General features: G+C 40.3%; 1 protein-coding gene across 6 annotated transcripts in view; it reads left to right on the top strand.

Annotated features, from left to right (window-relative positions):
* The window catches only part of HDAC4 (histone deacetylase 4), a 510,642-nt gene that overhangs the window by 439,042 nt on the left and 48,459 nt on the right, over positions 1-23,141 (top strand). For 4 of the 6 annotated variants that reach the window (XM_038748724.1, XM_038748725.1, XM_038748729.1 and 1 more), the window contains 5 exons: positions 3,682-3,802; positions 11,364-11,410; positions 18,190-18,297; positions 19,896-19,951; positions 22,116-22,203. In XM_038748724.1, coding sequence (XP_038604652.1) covers positions 3,682-3,802; positions 11,364-11,410; positions 18,190-18,297; positions 19,896-19,951; positions 22,116-22,203 — 420 coding nt within the window. The remainder of the gene's footprint in view (positions 1-3,681; positions 3,803-11,363; positions 11,411-18,189; positions 18,298-19,895; positions 19,952-22,115; positions 22,204-23,141) is intronic. The other 2 variants (XM_038748726.1, XM_038748728.1) reach the window with 1 other exon arrangement.

Consider the following 23,141-nt stretch of genomic DNA (forward strand, 5'->3'; position numbering starts at 1 on the left):
TGTCAAAAGAAGATCAAATATAAATGAGCACAGAGATTCCAAGAAAAAGGGAAATCATGTTAAAACATTGGGAGCAATTACTGGGTTAGTTCTGGTGAGTATATTTGGGTTTCCCATAAGCCTGCAGTGGGCTTTAAAATTGACTCCCGATGATAATCCTCTTTATCCCAACCTGATAGCTATATCTCATAGCTCTGCAGACCCATTTCTCAGAAGCTGTGTTGGGAGCTGTTGACCGTATGGCACAGAGACTCTGTCAATTGTATTTACTGAGTGCTTATTGTGTGCAGAGCACTGTACTAAGCATTTGGGAGAGTAAGATGTAACAGAATTGGTAGACGAGTTCCCTCTGCAGGTGCATGGATTTGGGAATGTTTGGCATCCAATTACGGGATAATTTGATTGCTTGCAGAAATTCTACTTTTGAGTTTTATTTGGTGATGTATTTTTTTTAAAAAAAAATTAATGGTCAAATTGATGGGTCCTTGTTACAAACAGGAGAATAGATTGTGAAAAGATTGTGAAGCGACGTGTGGAAATAACCTGTTCAGAGTTATGCCTACTGCCAACTGTTTAGTGACTTTTTTAGACTTCATTTTCCCCCTTGTGAACAGCTAGGCATTTCCCGTGAAGACCATCATAAATATTACTAGGAGTTATTATCCTCATATGATTACCCTGAGACCTTGAAACTACAGGGTTAGAGGATGCAAAATTAATTATGCATTTTTTGGGCTTTGGACTTTCCCGTTTAGGTTTTACTAGAGGATGGAGAGATGTTACCATTTCACTTCGTTATTTAGGAATAATCTCATCAGACCTTTTAATGACAACCCATTATTCCATTAGACCAGGCTGTGCACTAGTCATGTTATTACTAATGAAAGTACAAAATTGATTTGCAAACAAGAATGATCTAGGGAAAGTTGAAGAGAGATTCTAAGAGGGAAAAGGCGTTTTTAAGTAGAGAAAGATGTGGGGAGGGAATTAATGAGTTTTTTTACTTCATAGGGATTTGATTTGAGTTGATTTTGTCCCCTTTAAATAAATAGCCATGGATTTTGCTCCAGGAAGTTTCATGTCTCGGTTCCAAAGGATGAAAAGTATTGAGGAAGTGAGGGGCTAAAAAGGGGGTAGTGGAGAAGGATTGGACAGTTTTGGCTCTTACTTTGATTATGGTCCAGGTCTTTAGGACAGGAAGTGGCACTAGAAAGCATTTTTTTTTCCATTTCTAATTGGACCTTGATAAATCTGAAATGTTTGTTGTTGATTTTGTCTAAACTGTGTCAATTAAAATTTTTGTATAATAGTGTAGGAGCTGGCCGTGTGACCACTTCTAGAGCACTCCCCACCAACAGCTGCCCCCAAGCCTCTCTAATCTCCCACAGAATTGTCCTTCCTTGTCTAGATCTTAGAGCATTTGGGGTAAAAAGGAAACAGCATGCCCATGTGTGATATCCTTGGCCTCCAGATCTTGCTTGTAGCTATTTTCTATGAGTATAAAAGCCTCAAAGCCTGTTTTGTCCTGTAGTCTAGTATTTTGTTTCTACCTCAGAAATGTTTTTGACTGTTAGACATATGCATGGATTGTCCCAGTTGTAATGGTACAGACCTGAAGTTGAGAGTTTTAAGGATTTGAAGTCATGTGAAAAATTCCAAATCATGGGATCAAAGAATGCTAAAGCTTTCAGGGGGTAAGGGTGGGGGTTAGGGTTAGGGTAGCAGGCACTAGAGGTCATTAAGCTGGACCTCAGTCACCAGGTAGAGGTGCACTTGAATTATGAGATACAGATGCTCATCTGCTTTATTTTTAAAGATCTTCAGGAATAGGGTAGTCTGTGTATTGTCTTTTGCTGTAAAATCCCCCTTACACTGCAGAAGTTCTTCAATGGTATAAGTAGAATTTATTGAGGGCCCATCCTTCATTGTAACTCACTTTTAAGCACTTTTCCATGATAGTGCTATTGAATTTTAATTTTTGCTGGCTATTTTATCAGGTATCTTTAGACCCATTAAGACCCAGGCAGATTCTGTGATTTTTTTTCAAGCAACCTGCTTTGGATTTATCCCAGATGGTCAGTGATGTGCAAACCGTGGTCCTTTTTTTAATCAATTAGATGCAGTCCTGTCTCTCACTTTACCATTGAGCTCCCGCCTTCCAAAAAAAAATAAGGAAAATAAATTAGCAGCCTTCTTTAAGCAGAAATGTTTGAGGTGGGAGGCATTGGTAGCATTTTCTTATAAAGCATTCGTGGGGTTCAGGTGATCGATAGTAGTAGAACAATTTGGATCACAAGTAGTGTTTTACTAACATTTGAAAATCATTTAAAAGTTTCCTATTTAGTAATACCCCTATGTTTGGGTAAAAACAACCTTATAAGTCAGATTGTTTTTGGATTTTGGGGGAAAATTGGGTTAAATTTCTTTAAAAAATTGTCACTGAATTTTTTAAAAGGCCAACTGGAAGCAGATCCACTGGAAGAATTGGAATTTGTGTGTTGTTTTTTCTGGAATAGCCGGGACCTGGCAGATCTGGAAACAACCCAAGAGTCTTCAATTGAAGAATTTCCAGACCAGAGAGACTTGGATGAACATTCAGAATAGTTATCTGAACCAAGTTTCCAACTTCCTTAAAATTTGCAAAAGCCTTGCTAATTTTTGAGAATGCTTGTTTTGTACAGGTTCGCTGTCCTAGTTAATAGTTGGATGAGTAATACTTTTTAATTCCTGGTAGTGTGGTGTGAATGAAGCCTAAAGATCAGTGCTGTGCTAAGAGACTAGCAATTGGAAATTTCCCGAGTTGCCCCTGGAAGTTTGAATTGTAAAGTTTGAAATGTTCACTGTGTTGCCAAATCAGTTGATCTTTAGAGGAAATAAAACATTTTTCAGAGTGGTCATTTCAGATGACTTTTAAACATATTTTGGGGGCTAAAAGTCAGCATTTCATTGTGTGGGGTATGTGTGATCAAACAATCAGTGGTACTTATTGGGTGCTTACCGTGCTTATTTATATTAATATGTCTCCCCCTCAAGACTGTATGCTCATGGTTAGGGAATATGTCTGTTTATTGTTATATTGTACTCCCTCCCAAATGCATAGTAGGGTGCTCTGCACACACAGTAAACGTTCAGTAAATACAATATAAAGAATGAATGAGTGAATATGTGCTGAACACCTTACAAAGCGTGAGAGATTACTATACCACAGAGTTGGTAAACACGTTCCTTGCCCTCAGGGAGCTCACCATCTAGAAGGGGGTGACAGACTTTAAAATAAATAAAGATGTACATAAGTGCTTTGGGGCTGAGAGTGAGGTGACTATCCAGTGCTTAAAGGGTAGAGATTCAAGTGCTTAAATGACACAGAAGGGAGTGGGAGTAGGAGAAATGAGGGCTAACTTGGGGAAGGCCTCTTTGGGGAGATGTGATTGTAGTAAGGCTTCTGAGGTGGGGAGAATGATGATCTGTCAGATCTGAAGGGATGAAGGAGGAGGGAGCTCCAGGCCAGAGGGAGCATGTGGGCAAGGATTGACAGCCAGACAGACAACATCTAGGGACAGTAAATTGACGCTAGAGCCAGTGATGTGCTTGATTTCCTTTGTCTACGAAAGAAAGCTTTCTCTTTCTTTTGACCAATTTAAAGTTACTAATTTGTCCTTTCTTTCCCCTTGCATCTTACAGTGTATTCGTGGAAGAAAGGCAACTCTGGAAGAGTTACAGACGGTTCACTCTGAAGCCCATACCCTGCTTTATGGCACAAACCCCTTGAACAGACAGAAACTGGACAGTAAGAAACTTCTAGGTACTGCGAGGGGGGAGGGAGGAGATCACACTCTCCAGTCCTTGGGTTGTAGTTAACCTATTGCTAACCATTAGGTTTCCACCACTGGGTGATACGAATGGTGTGAATATTAGCACTATTAATTATAATGATAATAATGATGGTATTTGTTAAGCACTTACTATGTGCCAAGCACTGTTCTAAGCACTGGAGTTGTTGATCATTTAATAGTTGGAATTGTAGTCTGTTTGGACCTGAATAGCATGTCATGTATGTTGGACTAGGAGGCAGTGATTAAATTGCAGTCATTATCTATCCCAACTTAGTCTTTTACACATTCGAAGACATTCTGTTTGGAAATATAATTTTGAAGATTCTTTCAACTTTTTTTAATGATCTGAAGGTTAAAGAAGATGCTTCAAACCCTTTCAGCTTTCAGTCTTCCATGCGGCTTTGGGAGAAACGGGTAGCATGGGAAATGAAATTCACGGATAGTTGCAAAAATTAGGTTTGAAGTATAACTTCCATAGGCCTTCTTCTCACCTTCCCTGCATCAAACCTTTGATATCAGTTCCAAACAAGTAGCATCATCATCAATCGTATTTATTGAGCACTTACTATGTGCGCTCATACTAAGCACTGTACTAAGCACTTGGGAAGTACAACCTAACTTGTTGAGTTTCACCATTTGTTTCCTCGCCCTTCACTCCAGTGAAGGTACTAATGAGCAGGAACTAGGCCAGAAATCTGGTCATGGGAGGGAGGTGACTTTCTGACCTGAATAGCTTGTAATTATCTCAGCACCTAGTACAGTGTTTGCATCCTTGGCACATTGTACATATTTCTATTTATTTTATTTTGTTAGTATGTTTGGTTTTGTTCTCTGTCTCCCCCTTTTAGACTGTGAGCCCAATGTTGGGTAGGGACTGTCTCTATATGTTGCCAATTTGTACTTCCCAAGCGCTTAGTACAGTGCTCTGCACATAGTAAGTGCTCCATAAATATGATTGATAAAAAAATGCATAATGAATACCACTATTATGATTACTAAGAAGAAACCAAGGGCCTGGATGCATTACAAACCAGATAAATGGTCATTTTTAAGGGTTTGCTTTTGTCTCTTTATATGTAAGAAGTAGATACACCCTTGACCTGATCAACCTCCAGCTTTTTTGGATTTCATCAGTTTGAATGTAGTCTGTTTTCCACCAAGCCTTGAGCTATTTATTTAACACTTAATATTTACTATGATTGAATTGTAATTCCATAAGTATCTTATAACTTGGGTTTCCCATAAGTAGTGCTTCCACTGAACACTTAGTGGGACCATTTTTGCAAGGCATTTTTACGTTGTCCTGGGTTTGGAACCGAAAACTTTTGCCCATCCATAAAGGTAGTTAGTTAGTAGTTAGTAGTTAGTTAGTTATTCCTTGCTCGTTAAATTGTTTTAGGACAATCAAGTCTCTCAAGCAACTCCTCAGTACGAAATCTAGGTGTTTCCTAGAGAAACTGAACAGTGTTTCCTTCCAGCATTGAAATCAGTGGGTGGGGCTTACTTGGTTATCTTCTGTGAGGTTGTCTTGTCTTATGCTGTCGACTTGTCTCTGACCCATAATGACTTTATATGTTGCCAACTTGTACTTCCCAAGCGCTTAGTCCAGTGCTCTGCACACAGTAAGCGCTCAACAAATACGATTGAATGAATGAATGAATGAATGACTCCAAGGACACCTCTCTCCCAGAATGCCCACCTCCATCTGCAATCATTCTGGTAGTGCATCCATAGCGTTGTCTCAGTAAAAATACATAAGTAGTTTACCATTGCCTCCTTCCACACAGTAAACTTGAGTCTCTGCCCTCGACTCTCTCCTATGCCACTGCTGCCTAGCACAGGTGAGTTTTGACTTGTGGCAGATTGCCTTCCATTTACTAGCCGCTTCTCAAGCTATTAATGGAATGGGTATCATCATCATCATCAATCGTATTTATTGAGCACTTACTGTGTGCAGAGCACTGTACTAAGCGCTTGGGAAGTACAAGTTGGCAACATATAGAGACAGTCCCTACCCAACAGTGGGCTCACAGTCTAAAAGGGGGAGACAGAGAACAAAACCAAACATAGTAATAAAATAAAATAAATAGAATAGATATGTACAAGTAAAATAAATAGAGTAATAAATATATACAAACATATATACATATATACAAGTGGGGAAGGGAAGGAGGTAAGATGGGGGGGGATGGAGATGTCTCTGCTTGACTCTCCCTCCCATAGCCAAGACTGGTAGAGTCCTGGAAACTCTCCAGGTACAGTCCTGAGAGGGGATCCGTGAGATTAGACTCTCTAAAAGAAACCTTGACTTCCACTCTGTTTATCTTTAACTAATTGAAATATCCTTTTGTCAAGTTCATCCATTGTTTGGCAGTTGTAATATAACTGAGAGAGTTCGTCTTTACAAATAAAAACTGTTTCCCATTGAAAGCATTGTAGGATTCAGGAAGCCTAATCTGTGAGATTTAATGTACAGTTTGAGCCAAAGCTGTTTGACACTATGCTGCATAGAAAATAAATATATCAACACAATACGTTACAACCTTTTTGTGAACCCAGTGTGTCCTGAACTGTGGGTCCTGCATTAGCCTTTAACAGCCACACACTCGCACACACACACACACACTCTCTCTCTCTCTCTCTCTCTCTCTCTCTCTCTCTCAGGTGAATTTCACCATCAGTGGTGTCTCTTCTGAAAACGAAGGACAGCCATGTATACTTAAAAAATGTAGTGAAGTCTCTCTTTCTCGCTCAGTCAAGTGTTGCATGGTTGTGACTGGTTGGTTGTTCTTAAACTGTTGGTGTTTTACCTTTACTTGACTGTAAGAGTTTGAAATTTTCTGGTGAAAACAGGACAAAAACTAACATTCGTTTTTGCATTCATGCATTCATTCAGTCGTAGTTATTGAGCATTTACTGTGTTCAGAGCACTGTACTAAGCGCTTGGGAAGTACAAGTTGGCAACATATAGAGACAGTCCGTACCCAACAGTGGGCTCACAGTCTAGAAGGGGGAGACAGACAACAAAACAAAACATATTGCCTGGGGGTAAGCCCTATGTAACTTCTTAAACAACTGTCTGAATAAAAAAATATTGATGGCAGTTTGTACTTCAAGCTTTGTGAGGAAACCCATTAAACTTAATTCAAACTCATTTGAAGTAAAAGCAGCCACAAAAATCACAGCAAGTGGACTAATTTCTTACTCATTAGGGAAAATAACCACTCACTCCTGCTTTATTCGGGGATTCATGCTGATAGGTAATTCTAATCATCTCCTAGAACTTCCCCTTTGAAAACAGTCAGAGAGGAATATAATCGTAAATGTATAGGTAAACCCACTTTGATATATAACCTAATTAGTTAACCATTAAAGCTGGGATGAATAAATGACACCTGAGGAAGAAAAACTTGGAAGAATTTAGTCCTTAACTATGTCAGAAGCTGTTTGGAGACTGGCAAGATAATGACCATTTGTTGAACTAATAAAAAGCTACGGCTTTGCCATTTAAAACTGCAACAAAGGAGTCCAACACAAGAGTTATTTATGTATGGTGATTGGTGAGTCCTTTTCTTATTTGAAGACATGGCCAGCCAGTTTTGCAAAGAAGTAAAAACAAATTAATTCATTTATTCAGTTGTATTTATTGAGCACTTACTGTGTGCATAACACTGTATTAAATGCTTGGAAAGTACAGTTCAGCACTAAAGAGAGACAGTCTCTGCCCATGCTGTGCTTACAGCATGGGGGTGGCAAAGGAGGACAGGAGATCCACGAGTGCGCTCAATAAATACGATTGATTGATTGATTGATTGAGAAACCACCCGGCCAGCCGGCTGGAACCTCCATGCTTTCCATTAACACTCTCTCCCTGCACCTAGCCATTTCATACCACTAGACTGATAAAATTAAAACTTATGATTTCACCATGAAGCACAGGCCTAGGAGCCAGAAGGACATGGTTCCTGACCTTGGCTCCGCCACTTGTCTGCTGTGCGACCTTGAGCAAGTCCTTTGACATCTCTGTGCCTCAGTTACCTCATCTCTGAAATGGGGATTAAGAAGGTGAGCCCCATGAGGAAGCAGCGTGGCTCAGTGGTAAGAGCACGGGCTTTGGAGCCAGAGGTCATGGGTTCAAATTTTAGCTCCGCCACGTCTGTTGTGTGACCTTGGGCAAGTCACTTAACTTCTCTGAGCCTCAGTTACCTCATCTGTAAAATGGGGATTGACTGTGAGCCCCACGTGGGACAACCTGATCGCCTTGTATTCCCCCAGCACTTAGAACAGTGCTTTGCACATAGTAAGTGCTTAACAAATGCTATTATTATTATTATTATTATTATTATTATTATTATTATTATTATTCTTATGTGGGACAGGGACTGTGTCCAACCCGATTTGCTTGTATCCACCCTAGCACTTAGTACACTGCCTGGCACATAGTACGTGCTTAAAAATACCACTATTATTATTATTATTATTATTATCATCATCATCATCTAATGGTAGTGACTGCTGCTGCTTCAAGGTGCAGTACCTTCTGCTCTCCTCACCCCTTTCCTGACCTGAGGGAGATGCCTATTGTCAATTTGGGCAGCAGCCATTCCTATCCAACATCTCCCTGTTGCTTGCCACCAACTCAAGTGGCCCTAGTGTCACTTCCTCCCGTGGGAAGCTAGCTTTGCAGGTTGCTACTGGACTGGGAAATCCCCTTAAGAACAAAATAATGATAATAAAAAAAATTTTGTAGTTTAATTTTAAAGAATGAAACCTTCTTATATATATATTAAAAATACAAATAATCCCAGGTACTTTACTCTGAATTGGGTTTTTAACATAAAAGTGTATTGTACTTACAACCCATTGGGTCATATAAAAGTTAGCCGTAGATTTGGCTTGTTTTATGCTATTGAATCTTTCTGACCCAGTCCAACTCCCTGGACTCCATTCTCTCCCAGAATGCCCCACCTCCACCAGCAGTCATTACACACTCTTTATAATTAGCCTTGCAAACAGAGTTCCAACTACCAGAGCAATTTCACAACTTCCTAGGGGTTATTAATAATAATAATAATAACGACATTTCTTAAGCACTAACTATGTGTAAAGCACTGTTCTAAGCACTGGGAGGTTACAAGGTGATCAGGTTGTCCCACGTGGGGCTCAGTCTTAATCCCCATTTTACAGATGAGGTAACTGAGGCACAGAGAAGTTAAGTGACTAGCCCAAAGGCACACAACTGACAAGTGGCGGAACCAGGATTTGAACCCATGACCTCTGACTCCAAAGCCCATGCTCTTTCCACTGCGCCACGCGACTGGCTGTAAAGTCCCCTCTAGACTGTAAACTCATTGGGGGCAGGCAATATGTCTGTTTATTGTTATTTCATAGTCTCTCAAGCACTTAGTACAGTGCTCTACACACAGTAAGCGCTCAATAAATACGATCGACTGGCTGGCGACATGGTGACCCACTGTGGTCACCCAGTCCAGCATCCAGGGAACTTGGATTGCAGTAGGGAGCTCCAGCCCGTACGTCTTGGTGACAGCCCTCAGGAGGGACTCTTGTGGCAACCACCTTGCATATGGAGATGCTCTGATCCTCATCATCATCAATCGTATTTATTGAGCGCTTACTGTGTGCAGAGCACTGTACTAAGCGCTTGGGAAGTACAAGTTGGCAACATACAGAGACAGTCCCTACCCAACAGTGGGCTCACAGTCTAAAAGGGGGAGACAGAGAACAAAACCAAACATACTAACAAAATAAAATAAATAGAATAGATATGTACAAGTAAAATAAATAAATAGAGTAATAAATACGTACAAACATATATACAGGTGCTGTGGATACCACAGGGGGTTTGCAGTATCACTGGCACTGAAGTGGTACCTGTCCTTCTCTAGCTGATGGCAATAATTTGGATGTTTCCACTGTCTACCACCCCTACCCTGAATCACATCACACTTAGTCCAAGGAAGACCACCAGCATATCTTGGTATTGAGTCTCTCAAAAATTGGAGACCCTTGAAATAGTTTCCCAGACCGAGCAAATGTGTGGTGATGACACTGCGCTTTTGGAAGAATCACGTTAGGAATATGTGAAAAGTCAGTTTGAAATACGACGAGAAGCCTCCTAATATATCCATCTAAATGATTTCATATGGTTTTAATCAAAGGATGAACGTGACTGCAGGACAGATTATTATTCCCATAGCATTAACCTCCCTCTCACTGTAGGGAAAGTTAATGTGCTGTTGTCTGAAAGACTTCAATATTTCAGCTAAATTTGCCATTACTAACGAGTATCTCATCACCTAGTAGTGCACTGTGTCTCGCAAACATGTTTCTCTGTATTTGTGCTAATTCAGAAATTGCATAATGGATAACACAGAAAGCTATTTAAAGTGTTTAAGTAATTTAGAGTTCATTGTCATCGAAAATATTGTCCAGCTTTTTGAAAAATTAAGCCAAGGCTAACAAGGTGGCTTAGAATGTAGCAGTCTTGAGCTGATATAATAAAGGGAATATGCCTGTTTATATTTATAAGCATGAGTATTTGCATAAATGTGAATACAGATGTGCTCATCAGTAATTTTTCATTGTTCTCTGAGTCCTTATAAGAGGGGCCCTGCAAATTACTATGATTACTAAGTAGTAGGTCTTAGTAGAGAATGAGATTTGGTTCTTTACTATTGTACTGTGAATAGAATAGCACTCTAGTTTGATAAAACCTTTAATGTGTAATTTTTTCTCATTTACTAATGGCAATTCTTTTTCTCTAGATATTTTTAATTTTACCCATATGTATCCAATATTTTTTTGTGTGTGTGATCCACTTAGCAAGTGGATAACACCCTTAGAGCACTATGTTGAACCAACTCAATGTATATTTGAGGAGAGGTTACTTGCCTTCTTAAGGAATCATGAAGATGTTACTTATGTTAGGACATGAATACTTGATCTGCTGTTTTTGTTACTTCACTAGTCTTTTACCTCCTTCATTTTTCTTGGTCTTTAAGCCATAATTTTCTCCAAGTGAAAACTGAATTGTGTCCCATTTTTCCATTTCTGTAAACTACCTATCCTTTGCATGTCTGTAAAGCGAAATAGAACCTGACAGCCATTTATTCAATCGTAGTGATAGTTCAGTTTTCCTTGTGTTATTTAAAGAATTTAGGTGCTCTTTTGAGGCCTGTGTTATATAATTAGGAATTCAATGGTGAATAAATTTTCAACTTTCATAGACCCATCATTTGTAGTCAGTAAAATGCTGTTACTACCCCAGGGTTTTGTGTTTTGATTTACTAACCAAAATGAAGGAATTATGTACAGTGGGAATGTTTTTACTTTGTCTATAGTTTGTGACTAAATGTTAAAATGGGATTTTTTTTGCTTTTCTCTGTGCATATTGAAGGGAAATCAGAAAAAAACTCATCTGTTCAGATAATTTCTCTGTTAGGATGAAATCGGTGAAACGTTTGTGAACTTTACCTTTTTGATGACTGCTCACCTTTTTTTTCCATACAGGTTCTTTAACATCAGTTTTTGTAAGGCTCCCTTGTGGTGGTGTTGGAGTAAGTATTTTCTTTAATGTGTAAATAATGTCCTGTTTGTTCTCAGAGACCCAGTGGTAACAAAAATTGTTGCTTTGCTTTCCACTGAGCAGATAATTGCAACCAGATGTTTTCCATAAACAGGGTCCGGCTGGGTTGGGGGTTGCACTGACAGCTTCGCATGTGTTTCTTCAAAAGATGTGTGAGAGTTTTAACTGTTTTGAGCACTAGCTGTTGTTCGTCTTTCTTTTGTAGGAAACTCTCCCCGCTGTAGACCAGTGTGCATTGTCCCTAGCTCTTCAGAAACCAAATACTTGTTTCTCAGATTGAGACTTTCAGCTGCTTATATTAACTACAGCTTATAGACAAGTGTTTCCAAATTCGGTAAAGCATACGGAGCAGTTAAATACATTTACACCATTGAGAATTGGCCTTTTTTGGTTTTGCTTATCCGGGGCAGGTATCAACTCCTCTGATAATGTCAGAATTTCTAATTCACACTGTGGCAGAACAGTTTGTTAATACAGTTAGGATTGATGAACCATGTTTAACATCCTGTAATTAGACCATACAAACCCAGCCCCGATCAAGTGGACTCAGCTCTACACTACAGGCTCTTTGTGGGGAGGGAATGTGTCTACCAACTCTGTTATATGGTATTCTCCCAAAGTGCTTAGTACAGTGCTCTGCACACAGTAGGGGCTCAATAGAGGCCATTGATTGGGTTAAGTATTTTGAGAGGATATCATCCAAGTTGCAGTCTTCAGCCATTAACTTCTTCTGACATGGATGTTAGGATAGCATCCACCCATCCATCATACGAGCCAAAGATCCGTTATCAACAGTCAGAATTGCACATTAATAAGGAAAGGATTTTTTTCCCCTGGCTCACATCATCTTAAATGAAGGGAAACACACACACATACACCCCACACACACACACACACGCCCTACAAGAATACAATAAATTGAAATGTGAAGGAGAGCCTAAGGTTCTTTCAAGCCAATCTGCGGGTAATAAAGGATTCTGCATAGGGAGACACGCTGCAGAAAATAATTTAGGAGAAAAGAAGGGGACAAGAATGAGAAGAGACAACAAAAACCATTGTATTTGAAACTTCACAGTGGTAGTTTTTATACATAATTATAGATTGTGAGGTTGAAACCAAAGGTCTGGATTCTGTTATGGAAATGAAACAAAATTGTTTTCTTCCTGAGTCTTTACAAAATCGTTGCTTTGAAAATTATCCCGTCAGAAAAAGAATAAACGACATTTATTCGTACCACCACCAAGCACTCTTAGCATTATTTTATGTTGTATTGTAAATAGGCTGCAATCTCTTAATTCATGGCAAATTTTTGGCTAGACTTGAAAAGGTTTGGATTTACACTGCCCTGCAGACAGGCATGCCATTCAAAGCAGAATTTATAATTTGCAAATGAAAGCTGAATGCTAAGTAGGAGGGATCGTGGCTGAGCCAAGGGCAGTCTCAAAAGTGTTACATTACGATTGGAAACACAAAAAAGGCTGACTTTTGTTGTACCTTTACTCCCTACAATATTTGCAGAAGTCATTTTTTGCCATGCTCTTCTTTCATTCTTTAGTGTTGAGGGCTGTTTAAATGAAATATTTCATTGTGGGCAGCGAATGTGTTTGTTCATTGTTGTATTGTACTCTCCCAAGCATTCAGTACAATGCTTTGCACACAGTAAGCGCTCAATAAATACGATTGAATGAATTAATTATCTGTCTCAGGTAGTTCTAGATCCACTCATCTAGTTCCAGTAGGTCTGGTGCAGGTACTGAGGTACATACTAGCACTTAGTACAGTGCTTTGCACACAGTAAATGCTCAATAAATATTGATTGAATATGAACTAAAACCATATCTGTATGTTAACATTGATAGTTGTGTTATTTATAAGCGGCATCTTTTCTATTGCTTTAAAATGCAGAGCCGTGACCAAAATTTTCCATTTTAAAAAAAAAAAAAGAGTGTTCTGCTTGTGTTTTCCCTCCTCCATAATCATAATGACCATCAGCAGAACTGCTTCTTTCCTCTTTGGTTCACTTTAGATTATTATCCATTCGATGGTTACTTAGTTGCCTCTCTTGCTCCAAAGAATAAAGTGTGATGGAACTCTTAGCTGCCTCAGAAAAATGTTTTCATTTTAATCATCCCAATACAAGATGTGCTATCTATGCAGAAGGCTAATCTCTCTCTTACACAGCTCTCTGCACCCCAACTCCCAAAAATATAACTCTCTTTTTGGACCATCAGTTTCTTAATATAAATAGACAGGGCCCATTGGGAGTATATTTTTGGGGGTCATGAAATATTTAGCAAAAGGAAAAGGAAACAAATCTCGAAAGAACCCTAAGGAGGTTATCCCATCCTGCCCCCTGTAGTTATTGTTGACTTTTTTTTCCTCACCTGGGCAGAGTTTGGGGAACAAAAACTCTTTCAAAAATGGAACAAAGAACTCTAGGAAAGACTTCACCCCAAGTTACCTCTTCATAGTATTGGGGAAAAGAATTAACTTCTCAAGGATAGCATAACTGGGCCTGGACTTTTGAGGCTGGATTCATGGGCTCCTCTCTAGTTACTCATATCTTGGGAAAGTCACCCATCCTTTCATCATCTCCTCCCACCCCTGCCCTGTCCTTCTTCTCTCCTTCCCCCTTCTCCTTGGCAAATTAAGTATTATTTCAAAATCACAATGATTCCTGAACCACAAGGCAAGCTACTCTTTGATTGTGAGCTCGCCTTTTGGGAATTTATTATCTGTCTCAGATCACTGGGGTACTATTTAGTAGCTTCTGTTTGATTGCATGTTATAGCCTAGTAGTTGGAATCAGAAAGAGTTAATCCAGCTCCTTATAGTTCCCCGGATACTACTAGAAAGTGTTTTGGATACTGCCACTTGACTGAAGCATGACTTTGGACAAGTCACTTAACTACTTTGTGCCTCAGTTCCTTCAAATGACGTTGAAATACCTGTTGTCCCTCTTACTGTGGGACAGGAAATGTACCCTAACTGATATTTTAAAATAGTATTTGTTAAGCACTTACTGTGTACCAAATACTGTGCTAAGCAGTGGGATTGATGCAGCCTAATCAGGTTAGACACAGTCCCTGTCCCACATGGGGCTCACAATCTTACTCCCCATTTTAAAGGTGTGATAACTGAGGCACAGAACACAGCAGACAAATGGCAGAGCTGGGATTAGAACCCAGGTCCTCTCACTCCCAGGGCCATGCTCTTTCCACTAGGCCATATTGCTCCCCTCTGCCCCATCAAGTAGTACAGTTCCTGGCACAGTTCCTGCTTAACAAATATTATTATTATTGTTGTTGTTATCATTGCGACAATGTGTAAGTGCTCAAGGCTTCCAAATGCTTTAAGAGTTTGTAACTTTTGGTTCTCCAAGGTGAACACTGGATAATTTTGGGATAGTCAGCAACAAAATCAAATAAGGAAAATATTTAAAGTAATCAATGTTCTTAATTAAAATGGCATTTTCATACATTTTTGAAGCTCCTATTTACCTAACAACTTAAACCTGTTTGTCATTCTTGGCCTAATTTGAAAAAGGTGCAACCACCAAAGAATTATAGTGACCACAACAAAATATTCTTTGGGAGCTCCTGCTATAGAACGGAAAAGAGCATTATGTAATTTTCTGCCTAAAAACAGGACTTTAAATGCATCCTCTTGACTCCAGTCATTTTTGATTCACACAATTTGCCTGAGTTTGAGAGATGATGTTTAGTGGTTAATTTATTCTGATCTCCCCTGACTTTGGGCATCCTGTGATATGATCAGCATTTATTAAATACTTCAGTCAATCAGTTTGTATTTATTGAGCACTTACTGTGTGCAGAGCACTATACCAAGCACTTGGGAGAGTTCAGTATAAGAAAGTTGGTAGTCATATTCCCTGCTTATAACGAGATCACAGTCTAGAGAGACTTATGCACTGATTATGTTATAAACTTTGGGGTAGATACCAGATTAGGCCAGGGAAGGAGGAGAAATTAGGGTAACTGTTAGACAGTGGCTTTAAAAAAAAAAAAAAGGTTTGTGGTGACTTCTGAAAATATACTGTATCTGATCATAGCTAGTCTTTACCTGCTCCATAAGAGGAAAGACTGACTTTAAAGTAACACCACATGTTCTGTATGGTAGTACTAGTAATAATGTCAATTACTGAGAACCCAGTGGGTAAAATTCACTTCTGTAGGAGTTTATAGAGGTTAACACCACATTTTGTTGCGTTTGAGAATGAGGCAGATGGATCTGAGAAGAGACTCTTGAGTTGTGGAAATGTACATTAGGTGAAGGTGGTACATAAAGTTGAGAAGCAGTGTTGCCTAGTGGATAGGAATCAGAAGGACCTGGGTTCTAATCCCAGCTCTGCCACTTGTCTGCTGTGTGAGCTTGGGCAAGTCACTTAATTTCTCTGGGCCTCAGTTACCTCATCTATAAAGGGGGGATTAGGACTGTGAGCCCCATGTGGAACATGGACTGTGTCTAACCTGATTAGCTTGTATCTACCCCAGCGTTTAGTGTAGTAACTGACAAATAGTAAGCAATTAAAACTGCCATTAAAAAAAAAAGGGGGCCTTGCCTGCAGGAACAACTCTCAAGGGTCACACTGCTGTTTGATACTCCCACAACTCCACTGTTGCCTCTGCCGTGCTGTTTCTTGAAGGTCTTCCCTTATGCCATTCATTTACACCCTTAGAATACTGCTCAAGCAAATACCCCGATTCTCCCTGAAAGAAAGCCAGCTCCCACTGCTGTTCCAAGCACTGCCTCCCTGGACAGCTATCATCACCTTTCAGCTTTCTGGTAGCTCCCTCTAAAGTACCCATCCAAGCTATCGCCCCTGTCTTATTTCCTCCTTTCCCCTTTATGAGAAAAGTACAGGGGATCCATGTTCAGTGTTATGAGGGACAAAAGTTCTCTGGTGGCAATTGTGGGGGGCAACATTGTGCAGCACACGTTGGGAAATAGCATGGCCTTGTTAGTGGAAGTCTGAAAGTATGGGTTCTAGTCCCAGATCCACCATTTTCCTGCAGTGTGACCTTGGTCAAGTCAGTTAATTGCTCTGTACCTCAGTTCCCTCATCTTCAAAATGGGGACTCAATACCTGTTCTCTCTCTTATATAGAATGCGACCCCTTTGTGGGACCTGATTATCTGTATCCACCCCAGTACTTAGTACAGTGTTTAGTATAGTGGAAACGCTTAAATACTATTATTATTATTTCTTTGTACTTTTTCTTTTCAATCACATAAAAGTAGTGGTTTTTTTTCTCCCCCAAATATGGCTTGGGTTTTACCTGTAATGTCAACAATTCTCCAACATCATTTCATCAACAGTTGATATAAAATAAAGATCTTCCTGTTATAATGAGATTCCTTGATTGTTGCTTCAGGGAGAACTGCTTTCATCAAGATTCTCCTTGAAGTAAAGGTCTTATGTGACAGAGTAAGGATTTTGGTTCAAAGGGCGTTCTTATTTTTTGCTTTTTCAGAGAAAATCGAATTCTGTAGACTTTTTCTCAGGAGCTCCCCCGTCAGTTTGCTTTTGTTCAGTGTCTTCTTGTAGTAAAAAAGGAAAGGTAATTTCATCATGTCCAAATTTAAATGGTTGACTTGGGAAAAACAAACATTTCAGACTTTTTGCTGAAATTAGGATATGATCTTGGATAATGGAGAATCAAGGAATTTCCTAAAAAATGTCTGTTTCTCCCCCCACCTCCTCCACATTTCATTTCCATCTCACCATTTCTCAATGGAATTTGATCTTTTCGCTGTCCAAAAGTGGAGGCTGTAATTAAAATGCAGTGCAGACAGCACTTTAAATGTTGAAGTCATTGTTAGCTTAGCCTGTCAGACCTTGAGTAATAATTTCATGTGCGTTTTTCTGCTTGGTGTTGTTCCCCTGCAGCTTTTAATTGCAGTCTGCAGGATCTGGGTCTTTCTTTTTTATGTGAAAAGTGCAGCCAAGCCTTAATATAGTTTACTCTCTTGGCATGGCCTATTTCAGGCTTTAAGAAATTGAGAAGTACCAGAGTCCTGTTCCCTAATGAGGGATAAAAGTACTAGTGGGTTATTTGCCATTTAGACATCTCGTTCCTTTACTCCCCCTTTGTACCTTGGCTTCACTGTGTTTTTTTGCTTTTTAATTTTACATTTTAATTCGGACTGTAGACTCTATACTGTAGACTCATTGTGGGCAGCCGTAGTTGCAGTTATGATATTTGTTAAGCGCTTACTGTGTGTCAGGCACTGTTCTAAATGCTGGAGTAGATTCAAGATAATTGAGTTGGACCCAATCCCTGTCCCACGTAGGGCTCACAGTCTTAATCGCCATTTTACTGATGAGGAAACTGAGTCACAGAGCTGTTAAGTGACTTGCACAAGGTCACAGAGCTGTTAATTGACGTGCACAAGGTCACATAGCAGACAAGTGGCGGAGCCAGGATTGGAACACAGGCCCTTCTGACTCCCAGTCTCATGCTGTATCCACTAGGGAAGGTGTCTACCAACTCTGTTCTATTGTATTCTCTCAAGCAGTTAACACGAAGCTCTGAACAGAGTTAGCACTTAATAAATACCATTGATTGATTAGTGGACCTTACTTGCCAAGGATTTGAAATTGTTTCCTGAGGGAGGAAGGGCTTAATCAGAGCTCCTGTGAGCTGACTTGAAAGCGTTAGCTTCTCATTTGCATTCCGTTGCTCACATTCGAGATGATGGATTTAAGGTGCTTGCTCTCTCTCTTCAGGTGGACAGTGACACCATATGGAATGAAGTGCATTCATCTGGGGCCGCGCGCTTGGCAGTAGGCTGCGTCGTGGAGCTTGTCTTCAAAGTGGCCACTGGAGAGCTGAAGGTTAGTGTAGGAATGGCATCATGTCCCTTATCCATTTGTCTGTGTGAACTTTTCTCCTGGTGCCTCAAATTTACCTTGTGGCAATTTGAGGTATGTAGCGGGTCATATCTGGACTGTGAGACTTGAGTTTGGTTCTCCTTCACCTCTGGATGGAGGGTCATTGTGGAATCTGCCCAGTGGTTGAGTACTGATTATCCACTCAATGTTCAAGAACAAAGATCTTATGTAGGTAGCCAAGTAGGAAAGGAATGTTGGCAAAACTGCTGGGTCATTTCCAAGATACAAAGATCAATTAATGTTGGTCCCTTAACCACCTGTATGTCCCTGAATGCATCTCTGGACCTCAGAAACTCTCAACGTTTGTTCCTGAAGGATGGGAAAGAAATATTGCCAACTCGCTACTTCAGAAGGAAATAAAAAGTAATGTATTTTTTCAGTTCTAGAAACAAAGCTACTACATTGTGTTTACCAAGTCGTAGACTAATCCTGTTAAGACCCTGGGATGTAAATCAGGAACCCCAAAGGGACTTATGCACCTCAGTGCATAAGCAGCGTGGGAAGCAGCGTGGCTCAGTGGAAAGAGCCCGGGCTTTAGAGTCAGAGGTCGTGGGTTCAAATCCCGGCTCTGCCACTTGTCAGCTGTGTGATTTGGGCAAGTCACTTTACTTCTCTGTGCCTCAGCTACCTCATCTGTAAAATGGGCATTGAGACTGTAAGCCCCACGTGGGATAACCTGATGACCTTGTATCTACCTCAGTGCTTAGAACAGTGCTTTGCACATAGTAAGCGCTTAATAAATGCCACTATTATTATTATTATAAAGGATGAAAATGGAAAGATTAGGAAGACCTTCATTCAGCAGCAGAACTGGTTCATACGAAACAGTGTATTCCCAGGTCACTGTCAGTCCAAAGGAAAAACTCAGCTCTATTTAGGACAAACTGCTTGGGTCAAAAGGATCATTTCTTTTCTAGACCTTGAACTAATAAGTCTAATCAGAGGCCTAGCCTGGAGTCAGTTTATATTCTTTAGACACCCACCTCCTGAAAACTATTGGTGCCATTAAGAAAGTCAAGAAACACCCATTGAAAAGGCAGACACAAAAGGCATTGAGGACAATCTGCATCCACAAACAATTTTAGCAATCCACCTTTGTTCTCTCCTCTGTATCCCAGGCTCTGTGACCTTTTGGCTCTGGTGCCAGGGGTGTTTGCCCAGGTTGAGAGAATCCAGGGCTTATAGGGGTCTTGGTGATTTAGTTGTACAATATAGAGGACATTGGATCAGTTCATTCTTTTTGCTTTGGCTCTTGTGCTAGATCCCTTTTTATCTTTGCCATATCTCTGATCACATGGATTTCTTAGACAGAATCAGATGCAAATTTTCCTTGTCATTTAGGAAACTGAAAACTGAAAAATGTCATTGTGTGTGGTCATGTACACCCCAAAAAGTGTAGGAATCTAGCATTCCTGTCAAATTTCTAGAAAGAAATATTAGAGTACACTATCTTTTATGGTACTTGATCCTCTAAATAATATAGGAGGCACAGTCTTTTCAAAGATCTTCTAATCTGTTCAAAATTACCCTCCCTTTTCTAGAATGGCTTTGCTGTAGTTCGGCCTCCAGGTCATCATGCGGAAGAAAGTACACCAATGTAAGTATAAGCTCATGCTTTTAATGAGCTCATCTAACAATTAAGGTGATTAAAAGGAGAGAAAGTGTTCTATCATTTTCATATTCTTCAGTGTGTAGTAGATTGTCTCTAGATTTAAAAATTTAGAGGATTGTGTTTTCCATTCTAAACACTTAAATGTGGTATTTCACCATTTCCTATATTTTGAAAATCCATCCATATAATGCACAGAGTTATGCTGGGTTGTCCATTAAATGGGTGCTCAATAAATATTGATGGTGTTGATAAATTAGGCTGAAGCATGGCTCTACCGCCCCACCTACAAGTGGATGGATATTGAGAGGAGGAAGAGAACTGTGAAAGGGATAGGCAAAGGGATAGGCTGGTTGTCAAGTTAGGTGGCTTCTTGTTTTTGAAAAGAACTGCTATGTACCCCTTAATAGCATATCTTCCCAAGGTGAAAATCACGCTGACAGCTTCTTTGCTTGGGAACTGTAAAACAAATTTTTGGCTTTGTCCTTCAGTAACCTTTTCAGTCACCATTTATAAAACATTGAAGACTGCCTTTCTCTTTTTAGGGTTTTACTTTGATTATGTATTTCAAAGGCTGTTCCCATATTAGGTATATATATGTGTATACCTTTATATTTAGGATGTAAAAGGGCAAGAACCTGCCTTCCTTTCTCTCTGTCTACACCCTAAATACAATATGTTTATTGATTTTTTCCCAAACAACCACTATGATCTTGCTTCTGATCTGTTGGGGTGGGAGTCAGAGACTGCATTAAAAAAGGGTGGTATAAAATGCTACTCTGCAAAGGTCTGGAGCATCGTAGCAGATGTGCTTAGGTCAAATCCCTAAGTCCAGTTCTGTTTGTTGAAGTAGAGCACTGTCATCCCCTTGAGAATTGGTATAGAGGACCTCATAATCAGTTAATCAACAGTATTAATTGAGTGTTTACTGTGTGCAGAGCACTGTTCTAAGAACTTGGAAGAGTACAACATAGCAGAGTTGGTAGACAAGTTCCCAGCCCACAGCAGCTTACAGTCTAGAGGGGGAGACAGACATTAATATAAGTAAATTATGAATATGTAGCTGTGGCCCGAGGGGGAAGTGAATATCAAGGGCATAAAGAGTATAGATTCAAGTGCATAGGCAACTCAAAAAGGAGATGGAGTAGGGGAAATGAGGGCTTTATTTGGGAAATACCCCTTGAAGGAAATGTGATTTTAGGAAGGCTTTGAAGATGGGGAGAGTGGTGGTATGTGGTAGATGAGTGGGGAAGAACCAGGCCTAAATACCTTGGGACTCTCACTAAAAGCATATTTACTGTCCTTTTCAAAGGCCAGTCAGTTTGGGACCTAGTTCAGTGTGGGGATTTTTATTTTCTGTTAAGCAGAGTTGGTGTCTTTGCATGTCACAGCCAGAACTATCTAGGCAGAGAATACAGTCACTTCCAGCCCAAATGAGAAAGGACAAGGAAGCCACTTGCCATAGACTTTTCGCTGCTGGAAGGGATGACCGAGACCTTGGAATTGTCAGGTGCCTTGGCCAAGGTGTGGCAGGAGGGCTCCAGTTAGCTTTTTTACCCTACAAGTGTCAACAATGGATACAACTTTCTGAGAAAGGCCTTTGGTGTGGGTGGCTTTTCTTTTCTTTTTTCAAATTTACAGTTAATTCACAGGTTTATCCCTAGAAAGTCATAGCTCCTTAGGGAATATGCCTAAGAAATGTAACTTTGCAGTTTGATGAACAACATGGAAATTCATGACCTCTCTACTGGTGGTATGCAGTAGGGGCCCTGCCCCAGAAAGCCAATGGCAGTCAGTCAATCAGTTGTATTTATTGAGCACTTACTGTGTGCAGGGCACTGTACTAAGAGCTTGGGAGAGTATAACCCAACAATATAACAGACACATTTCCCTGTCCACAAAGAGGCTACAGCCTGCAGAATCCATCAGAATCGGGACAGAAGCAATGAGACGACGACTCCTAGCTTCAGTTGCTGAAGAAGACAATTCCATGAGGCTGATCTCATTTGTACCCATTGTTAGCTGAGGGTGAAAGCCACAGAAACCTTTACCTATTGAGTGGCAAGGCATGTGATAATTCCACTAGAGAGTATGTTCAAACTAAGGCTAACCCTTCTATTTTTTGTGTGCCTCTCCAAATATTTATTTCCAGGGGCTTCTGCTATTTTAATTCCGTGGCGATTGCAGCTAAACTTCTCCAGCAGAGACTGAATGTTAGCAAGATCCTTATAGTCGACTGGGTGAGTGGAACACTTTTGTTAACAAAGTTAAAGCTAGTCTGGCATCACTGTTTAAGCAGATGCTTAATTAGGGCTACCAAGTAGATTTGTAGGGAAGATTGACTCCCAAAGGACATTTTGGAGTCAGAGATTTGTTCTTTGGGCTTCCTGGAACCATCTTGGCATCTTCGGGGTATGAGAACCTAAAAATCATGAGCAGGTGGCACTCCTCACTGCAGTTTTACTATTCATCAATCTGTGCCTCCCCTGCTGGTTTTATGTCGTGACATTTACTCCTGCATTTTAGAAACATTTCAAGCTTCAAAGATAACTGGCAGATATCTGTGCAAACACTGAAGCATTAGCTCCTCTTTGCTTTAAGGTTTCTGCAGGATGCCAGCAGTTCAACAAGTTTTACAGTTTTTCTCGTCTTACTCTGAGAAAGTGTCTTTCCACTAAAAGTTGTACCCAAGGCCTGATTTCTCCTTTTGGGAGGTTCATAGCTCCTCTTTGCATCATAGGAAAACATCCTCAGTAGTGAAAGGCGGGTACAGAAGATCATTGACATATTATTGCCATCTGTGCCTCGACTATGATAATAACGATGGCATTTGTTGAGCGCTTACTATCAAGCACTGTTCTAAGTGCTGGGGGGTAGTACAAGGTAATCAGGTTGTCCCACATGGGGCTCAAAGTCTTAATCCCCATTATACAGATGAGGTAACTGAGGCACAGAGAAGCCAAGTGACTTGCCCAAAGTCACACAGCTGACAAGTGGCAGAGCTGGGATTAGAACCCATGACCTCTGACTCCCAAGCCCGGGCTCTTTCCACTGAACCACGCTGCTTCTGTGATGTGGATCCATGGTGTCTCCCTCTCAGCGGGATTTGTTTTCCAGTAGCAGCGATAGGTTGCCCTTAGCTTTCCGTATTCTGCCATCACAAACCTGGTAGCCAGCC

This window comes from Tachyglossus aculeatus, chromosome 7 (genome assembly GCF_015852505.1).
Source record: "Tachyglossus aculeatus isolate mTacAcu1 chromosome 7, mTacAcu1.pri, whole genome shotgun sequence".
Lineage (NCBI taxonomy): Eukaryota > Metazoa > Chordata > Mammalia > Monotremata > Tachyglossidae > Tachyglossus > Tachyglossus aculeatus.